The sequence below is a fragment of the Indicator indicator genome, chromosome 33, assembly GCF_027791375.1.
Source record: "Indicator indicator isolate 239-I01 chromosome 33, UM_Iind_1.1, whole genome shotgun sequence".
NCBI classification, from domain to species: domain Eukaryota; kingdom Metazoa; phylum Chordata; class Aves; order Piciformes; family Indicatoridae; genus Indicator; species Indicator indicator.
The window spans coordinates 7,241,194-7,264,360 of NC_072042.1; the positions used below are offsets into that span (position 1 = coordinate 7,241,194).

At 58.3% G+C, this 23,167-nt stretch overlaps 2 protein-coding genes across 3 annotated transcripts; one reads left to right on the forward strand and one right to left on the reverse strand.

The window, feature by feature from the left end:
• Positions 1-906: 906 nt before the first annotated feature.
• Positions 907-11,326, reverse strand: GMEB1 (glucocorticoid modulatory element binding protein 1). 2 transcript variants are annotated; one of them, XM_054395237.1, is made up of 9 exons: positions 11,201-11,326; positions 9,574-9,688; positions 8,553-8,677; positions 7,571-7,674; positions 7,021-7,175; positions 5,390-5,518; positions 5,102-5,239; positions 3,776-3,898; positions 907-2,827 (listed from the first exon to the last, which is right to left on the reverse strand). In XM_054395237.1, exons 1-9 carry the CDS (start codon positions 11,324-11,326, stop codon positions 2,121-2,123), a joined length of 1,722 nt encoding a protein of 573 aa, XP_054251212.1. In that variant the 3' UTR covers positions 907-2,120. The 2 variants fall into 2 exon arrangements, with proteins under 2 accessions (XP_054251212.1, XP_054251213.1); XM_054395238.1 differs by having other exon boundaries at positions 9,574-9,656; positions 11,199-11,326.
• A 3,816-nt stretch (positions 11,327-15,142) lies between these two features.
• Positions 15,143-23,042, forward strand: LOC128977627 (discoidin, CUB and LCCL domain-containing protein 1-like). The gene is made up of 15 exons (XM_054395216.1): positions 15,143-15,224; positions 16,802-17,023; positions 18,535-18,672; positions 19,002-19,053; positions 19,279-19,351; positions 19,527-19,660; positions 19,799-19,836; positions 19,961-20,155; positions 20,845-20,966; positions 21,057-21,225; positions 21,323-21,415; positions 21,607-21,697; positions 21,878-21,915; positions 22,082-22,204; positions 22,651-23,042. The coding sequence occupies exons 1-15, from the start codon at positions 15,143-15,145 to the stop codon at positions 23,040-23,042; spliced, it is 1,962 nt and encodes a 653-aa protein (XP_054251191.1).
• Positions 23,043-23,167: the final 125 nt, after the last annotated feature.

A 23,167-nucleotide genomic window follows, 5' to 3' on the forward strand; every position in this document is an offset into this window, starting at 1 on the left:
GCGCTGCATTGCAGGCAGGGTTGAGGGTGGTGGTGGAGAGGCTGCCCTTAAAGGGCCAGGCGCCCCTATTGCCCGGCTTCACTTTCATAGTCAAAACATGGCAAATTCGAGGCAAGGCTGCAGCTTCCAGAACTCTGCTGTGTCGCATCCCGATACTTGAGCTCCTTCCGTCCCCTGGGAACAGCCTCCAGCCCCACGTAGAGTAGGACCAGGGGCCATCACAGCACTCTGAGACCCCCCAGACACAGGCTTCCTGAACGCCAAACCCAAAACGTGAGGGGAAAGCAGAGCCTGTCCAACTCCTGCCCTTTTTCCAGCCAAGACAGGGGCTCAGCTCAGGCAGGGATGGTGCAGAGAAGGGCCTGTAGTAAGCCCAGAGTGGGGAGGGTCCCCAGAAGGACCCTGTCCCTTCCCAGTCCAGGGGCTGCTTGCCTGGAGCAGGCCAAGGGGGAACAGAATGAAGGCTGCTGGGCATGGAGTGATGGATCCCTGATCGAAAATCCATGCAGTCTGGCTTCCATGGCTGCTTCCCAACATCTGCACGAGCTGGGTCCAACTTGCTACAAGCTGCTGCCATGGGCCAGCTCTGCTCCATAGCTCCAACATTCCCAGACTGCCAGTGGAACATCATCAGAACACCTGGCAAGGTGGGGATCCAACCCTTCACAGCTGAGGACAGAAGGGTGCCTGCCCCATCCAAGCTGCCACCTCCTTTCACCTCACAAATAAACCATTCAAGTGTAGATGGATTTTAACTTTTAATGCAAAAAATTAGCCAAACACGTCCTCTGTCCCCCTCCCCATCCACCCTCCCCAGGTGTGTTTCCTTTGCTGTTGTTCTGCTGCATGTTTCCAGCCAAGCAGCTTCCGCCCTCCCAGCCCTCCCAAACCTCTAATGGCCCCTGCTGCTTCCCTCCTGCCATCTTCCCACCATGGCCAAACCCAAGGGACCCCCAGCCACAGGGCACAAACCAAACCAAACCAAAAAGAGGGAAAGGCAGCAAATCACAGGGCAGGCATTTCAGTGACGTGCCAGTTCTAATCCTGCTAAGAGATTACAGGAAGAAAAAAGAAATAAACCAAAATTGCAAAACTTAAGCCACCAAACAAGTAGCAACAAGCAGGGAGCAGCCCCAGCACACCGTGTAAACAGGAGCTGCCCTGATCTGGAGCACAGCTCTCCTGGCCAGCAGCAGCACAACATGCTCTGTGCAGTCCCATGGTGCCCAGCCCCAGGGCAGCTGCTGGAGCTGCAGCTCCAGGGAAGATTTTGCCTTTATGCAAAAAGCTCAGAAGTGATCTCGGAGGCTCCAAGCCAAGGCTGCAGCACTGACCTCGGCTGGGTGGGGAAAGGGATGGGGGAAAAGTGCCACAGGCAAAGGTGGGATTGGGATAGAGTGACCCTGAGACTGGGTAGAGGAGTTCCAGGGCTTTGCAGCTGGGAAATCTGGGAAGGGTGAGAGCAAACAAATTAAAAACAAACAAACAAACAAACAAAAACACACACAAAAAACACAAACAACCCCCCAAAGAACAATATATAAACCCAATGTGTGTGGAGGAGGAGAATAGGAACAGTAAAGGCAGGGTTACTGTTGCCTTCCCCAAAACTAGAATAATCAGCATTAAAAAATCCTGGTTGAGGTGACAGTGAAGAGTCGACAGAAGCCCCTTCCTGGGGGAAAACAACACAAGTGAGGTACCTGTTCCACCCCAAGCCATCACCTCTCTCACAGTGACACCAACGCTCCAGCCACTGCTGACTGTCCCTCTGAAATCAGCGATGAGGGCCAGGGAAGGGAGGAGCAGAAGCACCGGGAGGACTCATGCTGGGAGCCCTCCTCCAGTTCCTCCCAGCTAGGCTGTTAGCAGACATCCAATCTCCATGCCCCTGCCAACAGGTGGTATTGTTCAGTGCTCCACGGAGCTGGAGTCTTTTCCAGGTCTCCCACGTTTATCCAGCTTTGTTTGTTCAAAACTCCAAATTCTCTCTCTGTTCTGTGCAGTCCAATAAGAATATCCATGGGAACAAATTGGGTGGCTGGAAAAGATGCTTAACAAAAAAGCCCAAAATAAAGTAACTTCTCAACTCTTCCCCAAACCAATGCTTGCCTTCCCCACTAGTCCTCCAAGACCACAATCTCCACGTTATGGACCTGGTGCTGATGGTCCTCCATGTCCCCCACCACTTTCTCCTCAGTCCTCAGCTCTGTCTCCAGGATCACAGCTTTGCCCTCTGCCTCGTCCGTGTCTACTTCAGGGTCCGGCGCAGGGTCAATCTCGATGATGGTCTGCCCATCCTCTGATGTGCCCTCCACAGCCTGGATGGTGGAAGTCAGGCCAGACTCCATGGCCACCAGTTCCACAGGGTTGACCACGGTGGCCATGTTTGCCAGGGCACTGCTGTCCTGCATGGCTGCCGAGCTCAGCAGTGCCAGGCTGGAGGATGGGTGCAGGGTGACAGTGTCAGAGGAGCTGGTCTTCGAAGAGGACACCACTGTGGCATACCGGAAGAGCTGGGAGCCAGAGGGCAAGGTGTGAACAGTCACTGGGCTGGAGCCCTGGCTAATGGTTGCCACAGGGATGTTGCCCATGGAGAACTGCTGGCCAACAGGGGCAATGGCGATGGGGGAGATGACAGTGAACTGCGGCTGCTGGATGGGAGTGGAGGGGCTGAGGACAGTGGCGGAGGCTGGGCGCTGCAGGCGGGGTCGCTTGGGGGGCTTGGGGGCGCTGACTGGCATCAGCACCACGTTCTGGATGGTTTGGGACTTTGTCTTCTGGTCCTTGGCCAGTTTCTTCTGCTCTTCCAGCTGCCGCTCCAGGTCTGCAAAGAGAAGTGCAGCAGCATGTTGGGCTGGAGCTCATGAGGACTCCATTAAACTCCAGGTTTGCAACAGGAGGGCTTCTAACCACCCACTTGAGCATGATCTTAACATTTCACTCAAGGTCAGACTGCACTGAAGGAAAAGGCTGGATTCTTACAGAGCCCCAGCACAGGGCGGTTGGAAGGGACCTCTGGAGCTCACCCAGTCCAAGCTCCTGCTCCAGCAAGGCACCCACAGCAGCCTACCCAGGATCGCAATGGCCAGGGGGGGCTGGAAGCTCTCCAGAGAAGAAGGCTCCACAACCTCTCTGGGCAGCCTGCTCCAGGCCTCCAGCACCCTCACACCAAAGAAGTTTCTCCTCTCCTGCCACCCACACAGACCTGGTCCATGTTTTGCACCCACTCCTCCTGCTTTGTCTGGTTGTGAGTGCAAGCATAAACAGCAGCCGATGTATTTCTGCTCCCCAAGCTAGACCCACCTACAAGGGAGAGTGGACAGCCCTCCCTGGGCAGGAGGAACTGCTTCCTGAGCTTGGCTGGGTCCCCTCCTCAGCAGGGACAGGGTGTCGGACTTGCTCAGGTCAGTGGAACACGCTGGCAGCCAGGTGCAGCACAGTAACCTCTGTTACCCAGGGCAGTAGGGGTCTAGGACACCCCAGATAACAACAGGTCCTACAGGACACAGTGAGGAGGGAGATGCATCCAGCACCCCGGCTGAAGCAAAGTGTTGCCTTTGAGCTGCCGAATGCCTCAAGCAGCTGCTCACTGTGAGATAAGGGAGAGAAGAAATTCCACAGAAGGCCTGGGATAAAAAGGGACCAGGACGGCTTTGCTTTGGGGCAGGTGTATTGAACACTAACCTCCATCTGGTTTGTGTGCTGAAAGAAAGTCACATCAGCTCCCAAGAGCAGCAGCAGCATGAGAAGCCTTACCAGGTGCTGACTGTACCTGCCAGTGTGTAAAGAAACTGCTCCTCTCCTTGCTCTGTCTGGTTTTTCCTGTTGTCCAGAACCTTCTTGACTGTATCCATCAGGCCAAAAGTGTGGGCAACATTGTTCAAGACTGCAGCATCTGCAAGGAAAAGGCATAGGGCTGAATGCCTTTGTCCCATGGGTGAGAGCTCAGAAGATGCTCCTGTGACACCAAAACTTTCTGTTGTTTTTGGTAAAACTGTCTGCAGGCTGCCCAGGGAGGTGGCTGAATCCCCATCCCTGGAGGAGTTTAAAAGGGGTAGAGATGTGGTACTGAAGGCCAAGGGTTAGCCCCAGCCTTGGTAGAGTTAGAGAATGGTTTCACTGAAAGATCTTAAAGGGCTTTGCCAACCAAATGGTTCTGTGATTCTTTCTCAGCTCTTTCACAAGGGCTGGCTGACAAGGGCAGACCCAGCTCCTGCACCCTTCTGACATTCACGGAAGAAAAGATCCCATTCACAGGAGAAAGGAAAACAGAGCTGTGTCAAATTGCTGCAGGTAAAAGCATCATCTGCAATCAGAGATACAAACGAGCTCTCCACCTACAAATCATCTCCTCCTGCTGCTGACAGTGGCATTAACCTGCCAGCTCCACTGAGAGCTGTGCAGAACGTCTGTTCTATTGCACTGACTTCAATCACAGCTTCCAAAAGCTGCCACCTACCAGAGAGAAAGATTCACCATCCCCAAGGCAAACTGGAAAAGAATCCAAAGTAATCCTGGGGGAAATGGAGGCTTTGGCTGAAAGGGTGTTCTCTCAGCAAGAGGTGTTCTCAAACCCTGTGCTCACTGGGGCATGTGCTGAACTGGATTAGGGAATATAAATAACCCTAAAAGAGTTATTTTTAACCCAGATTAGTTCCCCCAGCTGGTGCAGCCCCTAAAACAGGTCTTTTGGTACTAGTGAAGACAGAAGGAGAAGTGAGGGGGCCAGGACCTGTTGGAGCCTGCACTATCACAGAGGAAAGTGTTTGGCTAAGTCTGGTCTGAGGAGTGAATCTGGGCAGGCCTCCACATGGGCTGGGAGCTGAGGAGAGTTACCCAATGGTCTCAGCAAACTGCCAGGGTCCCTTTGCTCAGGGGCACAGGGTGGCATGTTGAGTCCTTGTGCCTTCAAGCAAAAGCATTTCACAGCTGGGCAGGTTGAGCTCACACCCAGCCTCAGCTAATGAGCAGCAACTTGCTCCCCATCCTGACTCAACAGCTTTAAAGGCTGGGGACAGATCCTTGTCACTTCTGCCTGCAGCTGCTCTTCTGAGCATCCTTCCCACTGCAGAGGCACAGGCTGTGGCTCACCACCTACCTGTCATCTGGAAGGGAGACTGACCCAGCCTCTGCTGGACACCTCTCAGGACCTCTTCAATCTCCTTCTGGATGTTGCACACTACCTCTTCCATCAGCCCCACATCAGCTATTCCTTTCCAGAACATCAGCGTGTCCTCTGGCACCGAAGAGGGAAGGAGAAGTCACCACCACACACAAGCATTTGGCATCTTTCCCACAAGGCTACCCTCAGCCTTTCAGGAATAAGTCACTGTGTAAGATGCAAAGGAGAGGGGAAGAAAAGAGCCAAGAAGCAGCCTGAGCTCACCTGAGATCTCCTCCATGTCCTTCTTCATGCCCTCCTCAGTGGCCACAGTGACCGCAGCTGTCAGGGCTGAGTTCCACTCAATGCCCTCCTCCATGCTCTCCTCCGACAGTGCTATCTGGGTGATGCTCCCTGCCAGAGAGGCAACCTCAGCTCCTGCTGTGGCACCCAGAGTGCCAGCCCTGGATCCCTGCTTTGTTTTCCCTCCCCGGCTCTTTTTAACCCTCTCATGGTCAGGTTGTTTGTGTCTGGCAAACATTGCTGCTGCTCACTAGAGCTATGACTATGGAAAGCTTTGGGGCTTCTGGAAGGAAAAACTTCAGCAGACTGGGGTCTTGGGCACAAAAGGGGCAGAAGGGCATCAGCAGCAGGGAGCTCTGCACCCCAGAGATGGCCAAATCTCTCAGGAAATGACAGGGCCAAGGTCCCAGAGGGTTTATAGAAGGGAAATGGATCTGACTCAATCCTAAATTTCTGGGTCAGATTTGGGATGAAGCCAAGCTGTAGGCACTGTAAGATTTCATCATGTGCTTTCCTGGAGTTTCCTCAGCCAACTGAGTGGACAACTCTGGCACCTCAGCCACCTGGGGCCTCAGGGAAATGTAACCTGCCCAGGGGAACAATGCAGTTTGGTTGGGAGAAGTCTTGCCACCGGACTTCAGCAGAGAGGTCGCTTTCTGCACAGCATTCACTGAGAATTTGCAGCTGGAGTGACAATCAAATCATGTCCAGCCATCCTATCCTGCTCATGGCTGTCCGGGTGACATGGAGTAGGCTGCTCCAGAGAAGGCTGGCATCCTTAAATCCATTCCTGAGCATCAGCCCATCTCCTGCCTTTGGAATAGACCCTCCAATAGGATGGAGATGAGTTCTCTCAGGTGTTTCCTCCCATGATGACTCCAGCACAGGGATTTCTTCAAGGTGAGCCTTCCCCAGCTCCCAAGGCTGTTCTCAGTCATGGATACTTTCCAGCTCTCATGTTACTGTGGAGCAGACCTCCCTGACCATTGCTGCTGAAACCTCTCTGAGCGCACATCAGAAGCGTTTTAGCATTTTCCTTTCCAGAAACCAGAGTGGTCTCCAACAGGGGCACTGCAGGCTGGAAGTCCTCTGCTATGAGGCCATGCTGAGAGAGTTGGGGCGGTTCAGCATGGAGAAAAGAAGGCTCCAAGGAGACCTTCTGGTGGCCTTTCAGTGCTTCAAGGGCTGATCAGAAAGCTGGGGACAGACTTTTGAGCAGAGCCTGTTGTGACCAGGACAAAGGGGAATGGTCTGAACTGAAACAGGGAGATTGAGACTGGAGAGAAGGGAGAAATGTTTAACACCGAGGATGGGGAGAGCCTGGCCTAGGTTGCCCAGAGAGGAGGGAGATGCGCCATGTCTGGCACCATTGCAGGTCAGATTGTTTGGGACTCTGAGCAACCTGCTCTGGTTGGGGATGTCCCTGCTGCCTGCAGGGGGGTAGGCTGGATCAGCTTTAAAGGTCCCTTCCCACCCAAACCATCCTGTGAGCCCCTCACTGCCCCTGGCAGAAGGTGCAAGGTGTGTGCAGAGCTCATCAGGTCTGGTCAGCTCAGGGAGGGGAGATCAGTGCCAGAGGGAAGCTCCCTTGGCATTGCCAACTGGTTTCCTACCATCAGCAGATGTAGGAGTCTGCACCACACTCTGCTGGCCTGGCACTGGCGCCCTGGCACTGCTGATGAGGAGATCAAACTTGGTGCTTCTGCAGGTATTGGTGCAAACCTTGTCGTGCTGGTAGAAGTCGATTTGCCCTGAGTCCATCATCTTCCTGTGCAGGGAGTGGGGAGAGAACCAGGCTCAACTCAAATCAGCCTGGAGACAAAAGGCAGTGTTCCAGGTAGGGCTGCTACAACCATGGAAGGGGTGGAGAAAGGGAGAACCAGCATTGCTCTGCACACAAAACATCTCCTGCAGGGCTTCCAAATGGTAAAGACACCCCCAGCCTCATATACAAAGTGTTCCAGCCACACCCAGCAGCAGGTCCCCCATGCAAGGCCAGAACAAAGAATTCTGCCCCTGAGACCTCTGCAGGCTGCTGGCCAGGTAATGTGAGCTTCCAGGAGGTCCCCTGGGAACTACAAAGCAGACAAAACCCTGCTTGGGACCCTGCAGCTGCAGCCATGACACCTTGAAGCTGAACACAGCAGGAGGCAAGACAAATACCTCAGCATGATTCCTCCCAGGCGAATGGCTCTCTTCCAGTCCTTCAGGGTAGACTTCCCAGCCAGGTGAACAAAATGCTTGGGACTGATCAGTTGGTCATTGAACTGACAAGGAGATAAAGAAGGGCTCAGCAAACACAGGGTAACATACAGGCTATCAGGGGCATGCAACACAGCCTGTCCACAGCTCAGCTAAGCCCCCACTTCTACCCAGAGAGAGGAGCTGCTTCCCAAACATCTTTGAATCCCTCAGCAATGCTTCTAACTCCAGAGTGGATCTGCCTGCAGGGATGACCTGGCAGCCACTAGCACCCAAACCACACAGCGCCAGCCAGGAGCAGCCCTGAAGGCTTTTGTACAATGCAATGATCCAAATGAGCTCCTTCTCTGAACACCAACAATCATCTTGGAGACCTTATGAAAGACTCCTGTGCCATCAAACAGCCAACAAACAGCTCGCTGACACAGGCATTCACTTGGGCATCTGCCCTGCCCTGCTCCAGTGACCAAGACAGCTCTTGCTGAGGGGCAGCAGGAATGCAGCAGCACAAGGGGCTCAGCCTCAGCACATCCATTGATTCATGAACACTGCCAAGTGGAAAACGTGACAGCAAGATTTCTCTTCTCAGTGCAGCCTGCTCACTGAGGAGGTGACAGCAGCAGAGCATCAGGATACCAAGGGAAAGAGACAAGGAAGAAGAGCTCTGGCAGATCTCAGTCCACATCCCCTGCCTGGCCTCAGCTTCGAGTGCCAAACACAACTCTGAACAATAATAAAGAGCAGTGCTGAAATCTAACGGAGGTGATAGAACTTCAGTCCTAACCCACTCCACCCCATGCCAAAACCAACTGCAGCACTAACGATCCAGCACACTGCAAAGGCAAAGCCACTCAGCTCCAGGAAAAGCAAAAAGAAAGTCCTGTGAAGGTTAAGCACCAGACCTTGAGAGCAGAGGAAGAATCAGCTGTGAAAATTCCCTTACCTTTACACACTTGACATTAATTCCTGGACAAACAAACTTCTTCCAGAGCAAGATGGCTTTGCTCTCCCCACAGGTGATGGGATAGGCAATCTCAATCTCCTCGTTTGTTTCAATGGTGCTGGGGTCTGAGGGAGGAATGGCTGAAAATGAAACTTTCACCCAGGAAGCTCAAATCCCACAAGGTGGGAGCTGGAAGCTCACAGGTTGTGAGACCTACACTCTGGGCCATTCCCAGCTCAGGATCAGTTCTCTCTTGATCTTCTCCAATTGCTAGCTCTGGCAGCAAGTGGCATTTGCTTTTTCATAGAGCAACACTCAAGAGCAAGCTCATCTATGAGAAATGGAATCAGAAACCCACCAGAGCTGCAGTGGGGGCAGTGAGAACAGCCTCTGCAGAAAGCACAAAGAGCTCTGGTAGCTCTTTAGCAGCACTATCAGATATTTACTGATAACCTCTGATAAGAAGGTTATGAGAGTTTCTCTGGTACTACCAGAAGACCCACACCCACTCAGGAGGAATAACACCAGTTACCACCTACTGACAGCACCCAAGGACAGGAGCCTGTTCCCACACATTCCTTAGAATGGCAGGGATCACGCAGAGCTCTGCTGGGTTCTCCTGCACATCCAGCCCAAACTGCCAGGCTGTTTGTTCAGCAAAGAACCAGATTCAGAGTTGGATGCCTCAGCCAGGAGAGACACAACCACATCCTCATCACCCTCACTCCTGCCTGCTGGTGTCACATAGCATGACCAGGGTGAAGCCTCGGCTCCCCTGCACCCCATGGGAGCCCTTACCAGTGACTGCAGGAGAGCCAGGATCTCAGTTCCAGCACTTTGGGCTCAAGCAGTACCAGCAGACTCTTATTCCAGAGTATGCCCAGACCCTGCACCCACATCCATGCCTGGGAAACAGCATCTGCAGGGGCAGAGCCAGAAGGAAGCCCAGCGAAGGGGAGAGCCCAGCGGAGCGGTGCCCAGCCCTGCAGAGGGGACCCTGCCCATGCCAGCAAAAACTCACCCAGCCCTTCCTCCAGCTTGTGCAGGGTGTGGGTCTCAACAGCCACCACGGCAGCCCCAGCCTCCGAGCCCTCCTGGTAAATCCTGTCGGGAAAGTGGCCACCCATGAGCAGACCACAGGGATCACGGCAGAGGGTTACAGCTGTGGGCTGTTTCTCTCTTGCCTTTCCTCAGCCATCTGGTGTTTGTTTGATAGTTTCAATCACAGGCATTTTTTTTTTTGGCACATGGAATAGAGAATCATTTAGGTTGGAAAGGACTTTAAAGATTGAATCCAACCATGAAGCCAGCACTGCCAGGGCACCACCAACCCATGGCCCTCAGCACCACATCTCCACAGCTCTGAAACTCCACCACTGCCCTGGGCAGCCTGGGCCAGGCCTTGACAACCCTCAAGAGGAAGAAATTGTTCTCCATGTCCAATCTTAACCTCCCTTGGGGCAACTTGAGGCTATTTCCTCTTGTCCTATCACTTGTTACTAAGGAGAAGAGACCAAGCCCCACCTGACTCCAGCCTCCTCTCAGGGAGCTATAGAGAGCAGTGAGGTCTCCCTCAGCCTCCTCTTCTCCAGACTGAACACCCCCAGCCCACTCAGCTGCTCCTTCCCAGCCCTGTTCTCCAGACCCTTCCCCAGCTTCGTTGCCCTTTTCTGGACCTGCTCCAGCCCCTCAATGTCCTTCTGGGAGTGAGAAGCCCAAAACTGAACCCAGTATTTGAGGTGTAGCCTCAACACTGCTGAGCAGAGGGGCACAATCCCTGCCCTGGTCCCACTGGCCACACTCTTGCTGATCCAAGCCAAGATGCTGTCAGCCTTCTTGGCCACCTGGGCACAGGCTGGCTGATGTTCAGCTGCTGTTGACCAAACAGGATACAAATCCCAACGACTGAAACAGGCAGAGGCGTTCCCAGCCCTGTCACTGTGCCCCCCATGCTGGAGTGCCACTGAAGCTGCTCTGCTGTGGTTCCTTCTCCTCTGGTTTCTAACAGTTACCGACTACCACAGGAAGCAGAGCTCAGTGTCCCAGACCTTCCCTTCCAGCCCTGTGTGACACTGCAGCACTCAGGGTCACGGTCAGGTCTGCAGCCACTCTGCTCTGTGAATATGATCAAACTGGAGCCAGCAGAGTTACATCCTGATTGATCGAGGGTGAAGATGAAGTGTCTGGTGGCAACCAGTTCTGCACAGCAGCTGCCAGTGCTGCCACAAAATTGCCTCTGAAATTCCAGCTTCATTTTGCTTTACAGGCACAGACCACCACCCACAGCAGCTGCAGTGTGGCAAAATCCTACCCCAGGGCCAAAGAGGGAAGAGGGGGAGTGGGAGGATGCATGGTTGGGGCAGCACCACACTGCTACCCCACTGACACAGCCATTGTGGTCCAGAGACAGCGCCCTGTGGACACGTCCCCACAGGGCAGTTTCAGTCCTCGGAGTCCCCACAACAGACACACACAAAAGCTTTTTTGCCTTGTATTTTTCTCCCTACCGTGTGTGGCACAGAATGGATAAGCACCTGGGACATGCAGTGATGCTCAGTCTCTGCACCACAGAAACCTACAGGGACACCCCCACACTCCCCAGTCCCACCCCGTATCTCCCACACCCCGCAACACCATCCAACTCACCCCTGCTGCACCGGCTGGAGCTGCAAGATCACTTGGGTTTTGGTATCCTCCGGGTTCTCCCCTTCGTTGCCGTCACTTGGTACAACCACCACATCGCCCACAGGGACGCTCACCTCGGCGTTCGCCATCTCTCACATGAAGACCGGCGCCGGCGGTGCCGCGGTGCTGCAGAGGGCAAGGAGGAGGCAGGTCAGTGCCGCGGCTGCACCGCTGCCTGTGCGGGCAGAGGGACAGCAGCAGGCTAAGCATCATCGCCCAGTGCAGCTGCAGCACAGGCCGGGCCAGCCAAGGCTGCGGGGCCGGCTGAGCAAAGCTCCAGCCCCAAAGCGGGGACCGACCATTTCAAATTCACCACCGGGGACGGCAAGAGCCTGCCAACACACACGAGGGCTTGTCCTCCCCTGCTGATCACAAGAGCTGGGAAAATCTTATCTGATGACACAAACCCAACAGAGGCAGAACCCCCCAGTGCCATCCCACTCCTAACTTCCCTGGGTCCACAGCTCCCAAACCCCACAAAGCCTCAAGCTGGGTTTTCGCAAGACCATTTCCCAGAGAACTTCTGCCCAGAGGTGGCAGCACCTCCAGCTGCCCTTGGGATGCTCTAATTCCCTTGCTACCAGGCACATGCCAGGGACTAACCCTTCCCACCACACAGGGGTGCGGAGCAGCCACACTCGCGGTGGCAGAGGAGGTGTGCCAGAGCAGACCTGAGCAGGGATCAGGGAGCTGCGCTGCTCCCACTCGGGATGCGCCTGCTGCTGTGCAGGGAGCCACCCAGGTGGCTTTGCTACTGCTGTGGGCCAGGATCCCCTCCATGGGGATTAAATCTTCTGGGAAAGCACTTGTGTCAGGAAGACCCCAGGGCAGGTGACAGCAGGGACCGTGGCCCACGGCTGGGTCACAGCGGGACAAATGAGGCGGTGGCACAGAGGGTCCAGGCCACGCCCCTCCGGGGATCGCCTCTCACGTCGGCCGTGTTCTGAGCCGCTCAGGGCTTCTGACACCCCGGGCAGGCCAGACCCGGCCTGGGTCACCCCTCCACGGTGCTGCTCCCTCAGGACCCGACCGTGGAATGGCAGGACTGATGCTTCCTCAGGATTTCCGGCATGGGTGGATGGAAGAACCCCAACAGTGACCGGCTCCGGCCGCATCGGAGCCCAGACCGCTCATAGGAGCAGGATGAGGGGCCGGTGGAACCCCTGGAGAGTCTCCCCTCCACCCCAAGAACCCCGAGGCCCCGCTGGAAGCCCCCTAGTCCCTCGCTAGGCCTCCGGAAGATCGCGATCCCCGCGGCAGACACGAAGCCCAGGGGTCAGAGGCCACCACCACCCCCCCGGGGGTCGGAGGTCAAGGGCGGGGGGACGGCGACGGGGCCCCCCCGGCGGCGCGCGGCGGCGGGGCGGGGCTGCCCGGGGGAGGGGTGTGGCCCCCCCGCTCCCCCTCTTCCCCTTCCCCCCCGCGGCGCGCGACGTCCGCCCTCGCGGCGGCGGCACGTACGGCGACGCGCGCTGGGGCGCCCCCTCCCCTCCCCTTCCCGGCGGGCCGGGCCAGGCCAGGCTGGGCCCCCTCCCGCCCCGCCCCGTCGCGGCGCTCCGCGCCGCCGCCGCCTGGCCCCTCCCGGCTCCCGTAGCGCGGCGCCGGCCGGCGCTTACCGTCGCCGAGCGGCAGAGTCCGCGGGTTGAGAGAAGGGGGAGGAGGAGGAGGGGAGAAGGGGGGGAGCTGAAGCGGGCCGGGCAGCAGCGAGCGTGCGCAGTAACCGCCGAGGCCTCTGCCGCCAGCACTTCCGGCCGCCGCCTGCTTTGAGGGGCCGGCGGCGCTCTGCTTCCCCCTGGCGGCGGCCAGAGGCACAGCCCCGTCAGGCCAGCTCATGAGTGACGGCGGCGGCGAGGAGGGCGCAGAGAGTGGTGGAATGTTTGGTTGGAAAAGAACTTCAAGATCATTGAGTCCGATCATTCTCTAACTCTGCCAAGGCTGGTGCTAAACCATAGCCCTCAGCATCACATCTCTGCTTCATTGAAACACCTCCAGGGATGTGGATTCCCCCTTTGAGAACCCTTTCAAGTCAAGAAGTTTCTTCTGATATCCAGCCTAAATCTGTCGTGGGGCAACTTGAGGCCATTTCCTCTCCTTTTGTCACTTGTTCCTAGGGAGAAGAGACCAAGCCGCACCTGGCTCTAGCCTCATTTCAGAGAGTTGTAGAGAGCAAAGAGGTCTCCTCTCAGCCTCCTCTTCTCTAGGCTGAACACCCCCAGGTCCTTCAGCTGCTCCTCCCCAGCCCTGTTCTCCAGACCTGTCTCCTTGCCTTTCTCTGGCTTCGCTCCAGCCTGTCAATGTCCTTCCTGCAGTGAGGGTTCCAAACCTGACCCCAAGATTTGAGGAGTGGCCTCAGCAGTGCCCAGCACGGGGGACAATCCCTGCCTTGATCATGGGGTGATTGCTCTCCCACCCCCATCCCCAGGGGGTACCTGGGGCCGTCCCCAGCCCGGCTTTGGGGATCCTTATCCCGCAACCCAGAGCACGGTCGGGGCCCCCCTCGCGGTGCCTTGACACCCCTCCACTTCTCCCCCTCCCGCCGGTCCGGCCGAGCCCCACGCTGCCTGCTGTGCCGTCTGACTGACAGCAAGGTGACCCAATGGCGACGTGGGGCCAGGCAGCAGTAGCCAATGGGCGCGGCGGGGTGGCACGGGTGCGGGTTGGGGGCGGTGGGGCCGCGGCGGGGCCGACGACGACGACGGCGGTGGCGGCGGCGGGATGCGGACGGGCGGCGGGGCGGCCCGGGGGGCGCTGGTGCTGGCGTTGCTCCGCCGCTACTTTCTGATGGGCTCTCTGGGGCTGCGCCCGGCCGGCGGACAGGACGGTGAGTGTGGGTTGCGGGGCACCGGGAGACGACATCAGGATCTCTGCTCCCACCGGCACCCCCGGGGTCCACTCCCCTTGCTGGGATGGGCCGTGAGCCGCGCACGGAACTCAGACCGAGACTGAATCTAGGTCCGGGATGGAGACCGACACCGGTTCCGAGACTGGGGCCGTGTCTGGGATGGGGACCGTGACAGGTTCAAGGGACTGCGAGTGAGTAGGAGATGGGGACCAGAACAGGGACCGAGAGCGGGACTGGATCCAAGATGGGGACCGGGACAGGGAAAAGGATCAGACAGGATTCCCCCTGTCCCGTTACCGATCTTGGATGGGCATCCCGGTTCCGAGCCGGAACGGACTCCTCACTGTGTCTGGACTGGGATTAGACCAGGATTGGCTTTCCAGTACCGAGCCGGGACCGGTTCCCGCTGACGCCACACCGTGACGGAGCCCTCGCGGTCTGTCTGTCCTAGTACTGACGCAGGACGGGGCTCCCGCGGTCCCGAGATCGGGACCACACCACGAAGGGGGCCCTGGCGGTCCGCTTGTCCCAGTACCGATCCGGGACGGAATCTTCGCCATCTCTCTGTTCCGGTACCGGACGAGACGAGCCGCCCGCTACCTCCACCACTCCCGCATGCCCTCAATGCCGCATCCGCCTGGTCTCCTCGCAGCTCCCGCCCGCGCTGCCTCTGTCCCGCTCTGCTCCCGACGCCGAGGTGCCGCCTGCCCCGGGAGCCCCGGATGGGCTCCATCCCTCCGGCAGGGCTTTCTCCGGGAACTGCTAATCTCGACGTCCCCAGTTCTGCCCCAGTTTAAGAGTATCTGACAGTAACGGCCTGGAAAGCCGTGCAGCAGGCTCCATCCTGGGGCTGTCGCAGTCTCCGGCAGCGTCTCTCCGGAGGGATTTGCACCTGCTGGAGTCCGGGAAAGCCCCTCGGGGACATTCAGCCCAACCTCATTCCGAAGGCACTGGGCACAAGAACGAGGAGTGAAGAGAAAAGAACGGGGACGTCCCGACTATCGCCCCCAGCGAGGGGAAACGGATGCGTGGGAGCAAACTCCCTATGCCTTCTCCACGCGGGATGCGGGAGAACTTCCCACAGAGAATTTCATCGGATCCCAAACCTGTCGGTGGACACAGGGAGCTCTCCTGGGGCCGGCAGCGTGCCGGGCTCTTCCCGGAGCATCACTCTGTTGTGTCTTTCCTGCATCCTGTGAGAAAACAAACAAATCCCTGGCAGGGATGACACGGCCACCACCTCACCCTCGGAAATCCCAGTTTTCCCCATTTGTCCCCAGTTTTCCCCAGTTTTTCCTTTTTCTTTCTTTTTTCTTTTATTTTCTTTTTTTTTAATTGATCTTTATTCTTTTTTCTTGGGGGCTTGGGGGGTACACATGCACAGCTCCCTCCTGCCCCCACCCCGGGATCTGCCTTTGCCATTTCCAGCCTTTCCTCGGAGTCAGATCCCTGCATATGCCTGCAGCTCTTCCCTTATCTCTGGCATGTGCTGGCCACACTTGGGATGCTTTTCCCAAGAGTTTCCTGGGATGGGTGTCTGCAGCTCCTCCTGCAACCTGGTGTGGGGTTGGAGCTGGCAGGGTCTATCCAAGACCCCCAGCTTAGGCACACACACCAGGCTGTCCTGGCCAAAACAGAGTTTTCCATGTAGATCCCAATGACTCCAACTTTCCTTGAAAGATACTTCCCCCAAATATCCTAAATTTGTCTCCCCACCTCTGGGAACTGCTTTCTTGACACCCTAGGGTTCCTTGTACTGTTACCCCCATCCAACCTGCCCCTGGTGCCCCCCCACTGCCCCAGATCCTTCCATGATGGAGGACACTGCCCAGCCAGGATGGGGAAACTCAGGATTTCCCCCAGTCCTGCATCCCTGTGCAGAGGATGTTCACAGGATGAATCCCCTCAGTTTGGCCACCAGCCCTTCCCACAGGCCTTTGGGGAGGTTGGCATCTTCCACCTCCGGCTCCCCTTCCTTTTTTTTTCATCCCTGCAGGGTTTTTCCTGGTTGGTGCTTTGTGCTGTCTCCTGGTGACAGGGAGGGGAGCCAAGGCAGGGGCGAGGCCATGCCTGCCATCACTTGTGTGTGATGATGCTTGGCAGCAACTTTCTGGGGGTGGGGTTGTTGTAATGACAGACCCCCACATCCCCCTCAGCCCATGTGGAGGGGCTGAGCAGTGCTTCCCCCCAACTCCCTGCCAGTCCTTGCACCCCAGTTCTGCCCAGAAATCCTGTCTGATCCCTGACGCTCAAGTGTCCAGGATATTCCCTCATTCCCAGGGGTGACAAGCCTGGAGAAAAGCCCTTTCCATAGTGGGTGCTGGCATGAGGAGATGGGGGTGTAGCTGCCCAAAGTCATGCTCAAGTTCAAGGCTACAGCTGGGGGCTCCCACGGGCTCCTTGGTCCCATACAGCCCCATAGTGGGGGGCATTTCCTCCTTGCATCGTTTTGTATCATCTAAACTTGGGGTGCTCCTGGCCTGGAGAATGGAGAGAAGGTCCGTGCAGGGTCAGGGGAAACTGAGGCACCTTCATCCTCTTGGGGACTGTCCTCGATGTGGGGAGTGGCCAAAGCCCCCCAAAAAAAGATTTTTCAGATGAATAAAACGTTTGAAGGGGTTGAAGGTGCCTGTGGAGTGTCTCCTGGGACTATGTCAAATGGGGAATCTGAAGCAGGGAGTAGCCTGGCTGATGTCCCACCTGCTCCCTGGTCTCTCTGCAGGGGACGGCTGTGGCCACACGCTGCTGACACCCCACAGTGGCACCCTCAGCTCCAAGAACTACCCGGGCACGTACCCCAACCACACCGCCTGTCGCTGGAGGCTGCGGGCCCCCCCCGGCACCTCCTTGCTCCTGGCCTTCGGGGACGTGGATCTGGAGCCCTCGGAGCGCTGCGCCCGCAGCTCCGTTCTGCTTGCTGACCCCCAGGTTGGCACTGCCTATGGTAAGTGCGGGAGTCCTGAGGGGAAGCTGGTGGACGGGACGGGGTGGGAGGTAGGGGTGCTGGGAGGAGGTGGCTGGACACCCAAAAGCGCCGTGCGTGCTGGCGGGCGGGAGGTGGCCGTGGCCCGGACGGGGTCCCGCGGCTGACGCCGGCCCTTGAGCAGTCCCAGATGTTTGTCGGGAAGCGGCCGGAGCAGGCGGAGGTTGTGGGCTCCATCCTGCTGACTCAGCCCCGGGCTCTGGCATCCAGCCTCATCCTGCCTGGGGTCCCTGCAGGGGTGGCAGCCTCCAGCTGCTGGCTTGGCCGAGGGGTCCCCAACATCCAGGGGGTTTCCAGAGCCTCCAGCTGGGTGGGCACGGTGCCCGGCACGGCAGTGTCTGCCGGGTGTCATCTGCAGCTCATCTGTGCACCGTGCAGAGCTCCCATCCCATCACTCTGCTGATCCTGTAACATCCCTGCATGTCACACAGCCCCTGGGCTTGGCCCCTCACTTGCCCAGGCCCAGGGGAAAGAGAGGCACAGCCCGACCCCATGAGGACTTTCATCATAGGGACACAGAGACACAGCTCCTTGTCCCTGGCCAGTGATGCCTCTGCTCAAAGCATCTCTGGGCACCCCGGGACCCCAGTGGTGGCCGTGAAGCAGAGCAGAGACATGGGGAAGGGATCTGTCAGTGATGGCACTCCAGGGACTGAGGCCACCTCTTGTTCCCGTTTGGGACTAGAGATGTCCCCAAGGAACCTGCCTACCTGCCTGCTCAGCTGGTTTTAATCAGGGAGATGGAGACTGCAAATTAATTAAAGAGGGAGGATTTAAGAGGCAGCCTCCGCAGTGCTGTGAAAGGGGAGATGAGGGAAGCCTCTGTTTTGGGGTCTAATGGGGCCGTGCCACGTGTGACTGTCCCTGCAGCAGGATACACGGTGGCACACACCAGATCAGGGCTGGTGGCCACTTGCATCATCCCAGCTGGTGTGGAATGAAGAGGCCCTGGATGGAAGGGTTTCTGGGAAGTGGTGGGGGGGTCCCTGCCCAGCCAGTGCTCTGCCTGTTCCCACTTGGGGAGGTGAGGACATCTCAGGGTGCCCCCTGGGAGTCTGGTCCAGGTCCTCTCCCTGTGCCTGGGGGCTGCATCTTCCCTGGTGCTGCTAATGACTGGGGAGAGAAGGTGGGGGACTAGGGACAGGGTGAGCTGCAGTGAACTGTGCCCATGGTCATGATGTAAGTGCTCTGGGGATGGAGCCATCCTGGGGCTGAGACCACCCTGGGCTTGTGACCACTCTGACATGGGGCCATCCTGAGATGAGGTTACCCTGGGGTTTAGACCACCCTGAGGTTGGGACCACCTTGGCATGAGACCACTCTGGGGCTAGTACCACCCTAAGCACAGCCCAAATGCCTGAGCCTCTCTGGTCCTGTCAAGAGCTAAGCCAAGGGAAGTGACACTGCAGGGTTGGGGTGCCCCTGTCCCTCGGGACTCCCAGTTGTGTCCATGACCCCATGCCTGCCGTCAGGGCCCTACTGCAGGAACGCTGTTCCTGCCACCCCGCTCCTGGTGACAAACTCCAGCTCCGTCACCGTCCTGTTCAACAGCAGCAGCCACCGCTCAGGACGAGGCCTCCTCCTCTCCTATGCCACCTCGCAGCACCCAGGTAGGGGGGACTGTACCCTAGAGACACCCCTGTGCCTCAGCCTATGGGGTGGGGGGGCATGGCTGGGGGTGGGGGAAGCTCCTTGCTGACCCCGGGGTGGGCTTCTGTTGCCCAAAGCTCCCTGAAGACTCAAGTTTTCCCTGGCTTGGGGGCACAATGTGGGAGACCTCCAGGTTACCCAGGACCCCTCCCAGCACCTTGGGGCAGTGCTGCTGGCATGGGGCTGCTGGCAGCAGGGACCAAGGAGCCATCCTTGGGGTGTCCTGGGAAGACATGGGTGCTGTGGGGCTGTAGATGGTTCCTCACCCTGGTGTGTCCCTACCTTGCAGACCTGGTCTCCTGCCTGGTTCGAGGCACCCACTACACCCAGGAGCACATCAGGTGAGTGGCCAGGGGATGTCAGTGGTCCCTGCTTTGGTGTCCCCTACCCTGGCTTTGCTGCTGGTCCCTGTCAGCCCTGCTTTCTCCTCATCCCTTTCCTGGATGCTCGCAGTGTGCTTGCCCTGGGTCTCTTGGGGTGCAGCTGCATTGTGGTGGGGAGCAAAGGAGGTGCACAGAGGGGACTGGGGTAGGAGCAAGCCCTGGCCCCCCTGCTGTGTGTTTCAGTGTGTACTGCCCCGCGGGCTGCAAGGACATTGAGGGGGACATCTGGGGCAACCCAAGCCAAGGCTACCGTGACGTAAGTGCACAGCTCAGCTCATGCCACAGGAGTGCTCCCCGGGAATGCTCACCAGCAGTGGTTGCTGCTTGTCCCTGCCCAGTAGAGGGCACGGGCTGGGTCTGGCCACTTGGTGTCCCGTGGGGTGCATGCCCCCCGCAGGGGGCTGCTCTCAGCCCTGCCCCACTTCCTGCAGACCTCAGTGCTGTGCAAGGCAGCTGTTCACGCTGGGGTGGTCGCAGACGAGCTGGGGGGACAGGTCAGCCTGTCCCGGGAGAAGGGCATCACGCTCTATGAGTCGGCCTTTGCCAACGGGCTGCACTCCAAAAGGTAGGTGAGGGGTGCACTGAGGACCCCCAACTGCACCCCACACCCGGCTGTGTAACCCCTCCAGACTGACACTGGGTACCTGCCACCCCTAAATTGCAGGGACCCCACCTGATGCTCTCCCTTCTTTTCTCCTCTCAGGGGATCCCTCTCTGAGAAGCGGCTCCTATTCCACAGAGGTATTTTTTTGTCCTGATTCCCCTGAAATTAAGCCCTAATTTTGGCTGCCAAACCTGGTGCCATCCCCCATGCCATGCCTGGCTGGAGGCTGTGAGCTTCTAGCCTGCCATCTCCCATTGCCAGCCTGTGATGACACGCTGGAGGTGGCTGCCTTCAATGCCTCATCATGGTGGCATGAGGTGGATGTGCTGGGCCAAGACCGAGCCTGGGTGGCCGAGCGGGCAGCGCTGGCCAGCGCTGGCCACTCCTGGGCAGCTGACCCCAGCTCTGAGGCCGCCTGGCTGGAGCTGGACCTGGGCACCCGCAGAAACGTCACAGGTGAGCATTGGCCATTGAAGGGGGAGCAACAGCTGTCCTTGGCCCCGTGCTGCCCTGACTGCTGTCCTCCACATGGTGATGTGTGCCGGCCTCACTGACCCCCAAAACAACTGTCCAGAGCAAGCCCCTCAGAACAACCTGTGCCATGGTTTTACTGGTGCAAGCTGGGCTGCAGACAGCACCAATCCCCGCAACTGTCCCTTCCCCCTGCCTCACCCGCAGCCGTTCCTGGGCTGGACAAGTTCATGTCATGCTCCTGCCTCTGGTGCCAGCCAGCAGCTTTTGTTCGTCCAGAGCCTGCCCAAAGTGGGGGCTTTGTGTGGTGGCTGGTGACTGCGGCTGGGAAAATGGAGACATTGTGCAGAAGGAGACTGGAGGAGGGAGGAATGCAAGGCTGGCAGCTGGGGCTGGAGGTTATCGGCTCCTGGGGGCAGAGCAGGGGGTCCAGCACTTGAATCTGCCACCCAAACCTCCTCCTAGGGATGTGGGTTCCCAGGGGGGTGACAAGTCCTGTGCCTGATCACCTCCCCGCAGGGCTCTGGGTATCTCAGAGGTGTAGGTTACTACAGCTGGGAAAGCTCTAGGGGACATGGCGGGGCCCAGAGCACAGCCCAAGCCCTTCCCCAGCCCTGCACCCCCCGACTGACAGCAAGCCCCCCCCTGCCCCGGGCTCGCTCCTGCTCCCCCAGGCATCATCACCAAGGGCTCCTCCAACCATCATGACTACTATGTGAGGTCCTACCGGGTGTCCTTCAGCCGCGACGGGAAGAACTGGAAACCCTACAGAGGCAGCAGTGGCCAGGAGGACAAGGTGGACATGGGGAGGGGACTATGGGAGGGGCTGCAGACCCCCTGCCCACGGGCATTCAGCCATCAGCTCCCTCTTCACCCTCTCGGGCAGGTCTTTGAAGGAAACTCTGACAGCCACGGGGAGGTCTTCAATGCCTTCATCCCCCCCATCGCTGCCCGCTACATCCGTGTCACGCCCCAGAGCTGGCACCAGCGCGTGGCCTTCAAGCTGGCCCTGGTGGGCTGCCAGCTGGCACGGGTCCGTGCGCCCCGGCCCTACGGTGAGGTGTCTCACCCCACACGCCTTGATATCCCAAATGTCCCCTGGGCACCTCCACTTACCTGTGGTGGTCTCACAGTCCATGTTCCATCTCACAGTGCCCAGAGTCCCCGAGGAGGTCCCTGTCCCCACCAGCCACCCAGCCAGCCATACACCCATCCCTGGTGTCACCCTGGACCCACAGAAGGCAGGTAGGTGCCATGGGGGGGCTGTTTCTGGGGTCCAGCATTGTCTTGTGCTACAGGCACCAGTAGACCCACTCAGGCTTTAAGATGCCACTTTAATTTTCCTTCTTTGGTGGCCTGAGTGGGCTCCTGGCACCCATGGGTGCAGAGGGGTGGGATGGGGCATATGGGGGCCTGATGCTGCCCTCACTCCCCAGGCTCCATGCTGCTGGTGATGCTGCTCATTGGTGGCTTCATCCTCCTCTGCTCCAGCCTCCTGCTGCTGGCTTTCTTCTGCCACAGGAAGAGGTGGGTCCCATCCTGCACTCTGCTTCATCTCAGGCATCACCTCCCCAAAGCCTGGCAGCTCTGGCTGCTCCCTGGGTACTGAGGGGTGCAACCCCCTTTGCAGCGGGTGCAAGAAGGTGGGGGGTGGTGGGCACAGAGTGGCTGAGACTCTTCACCTCCATATTGCTCTGCCCCTGGCAGGAAACCAACAGCAGAGCTGAACTGTGGGATCATGAAAGGTAAAGGGTCCCCAACCCTTCCCTGGGGGTTCTGCTGGGCTTCAGGAGGGTTACAGATGGTTCAGAGGGTGCTGCTGCTGAACCTTGAGCTGTCTGACCCCTGGGGACACCAGTCTGTCCCCAAGGGACATCATGTGACAATGGGGGGGTTTCTGTTCTCACTCAGGGTACCCTGAAGTGGAGTCGAGCCAGGTGTGCTCCCTGCAGAGCCTGCAACCCCCTGGCTCCATGCTCACCTCCTTCCCCACCCCACCGACACTGGAAGACCTCAGCCAGACCCATTTATCAGGTAAGGCCATCGGGGTGTGAACAGGTCCTGCAGCTGCACCGTGGGCTGCCCATTGCCCGCGTCTCCAGTACCAGTCTGGTCCAACCCCTGTCCTGCACCATGGTCCTGGGTAAAAGGCAGCCCCTGACATGGCCAGTAATAATATTTGAATATGATAATCATTATTTTGTTATTCTGCCTCAGCCCAGGCTTGGGCATCAGAAGGTGGCTGCAGGGCACAAAGGGCCCTGCTCCATGCTGGGGCAGAGGGATGGACACATCCCCATGGGTGGTTGTCCTGCCCTGGATGGTTTTGGCACACATCTGCCCACCGTTTCCCGGCCCAGGGCATCCAGATGTGCTCGGGTTTTGCACCCACGGGTGCCTCCAATCCACCTGCATGTGGAACGGCGCAGTGACCGCCACCCTGCTGTTCCCCAGCTCACAGCTCGGTGTCCCCATTCCAGAGTACGCCGAGCCAGACCTGCTGCAGGTGAGCCCCAGCAGCCATCCAGGGCCTTCCACCTTCAAGCCCTTCCCAGATGAGGGCTACACGCTGCCGCTGGTTGTGAGCCACTACGATGTACCAGGAAAATACCACGAGTATGCCGAGCCGCTGCCGCCCGAGCCCGAGTACGCCACGCCGTTCTGCGAGCCTGAGCCTGCCCGTATTCACTGCAGCCCCTGCCCGGCCGGGCTGCCTGGCTGCTCCCCGCTGCGGTACGATGCGCCTACCCTGCGGCTTGCCGAGCTGCCCGGTGGCGCCCGGACTGCCAGCCCCGGCAGCATCGATGATCCCTCTGCGGAAGGCTCGCCGGGGGACTGTCCCCTCTCACACGTTTACCACGAAGCCTTATGAGGGCTGGAGGAATGGAGCTGCGCGGGAGAGCCCGGCAGCGGTGGCCCGGGAGGCGCCGCGCTCAGGGTGAGAGGCCCTAGGGAGTTTTTTGAAGAACAGTTCTACTTTAATACACATCTCTAATA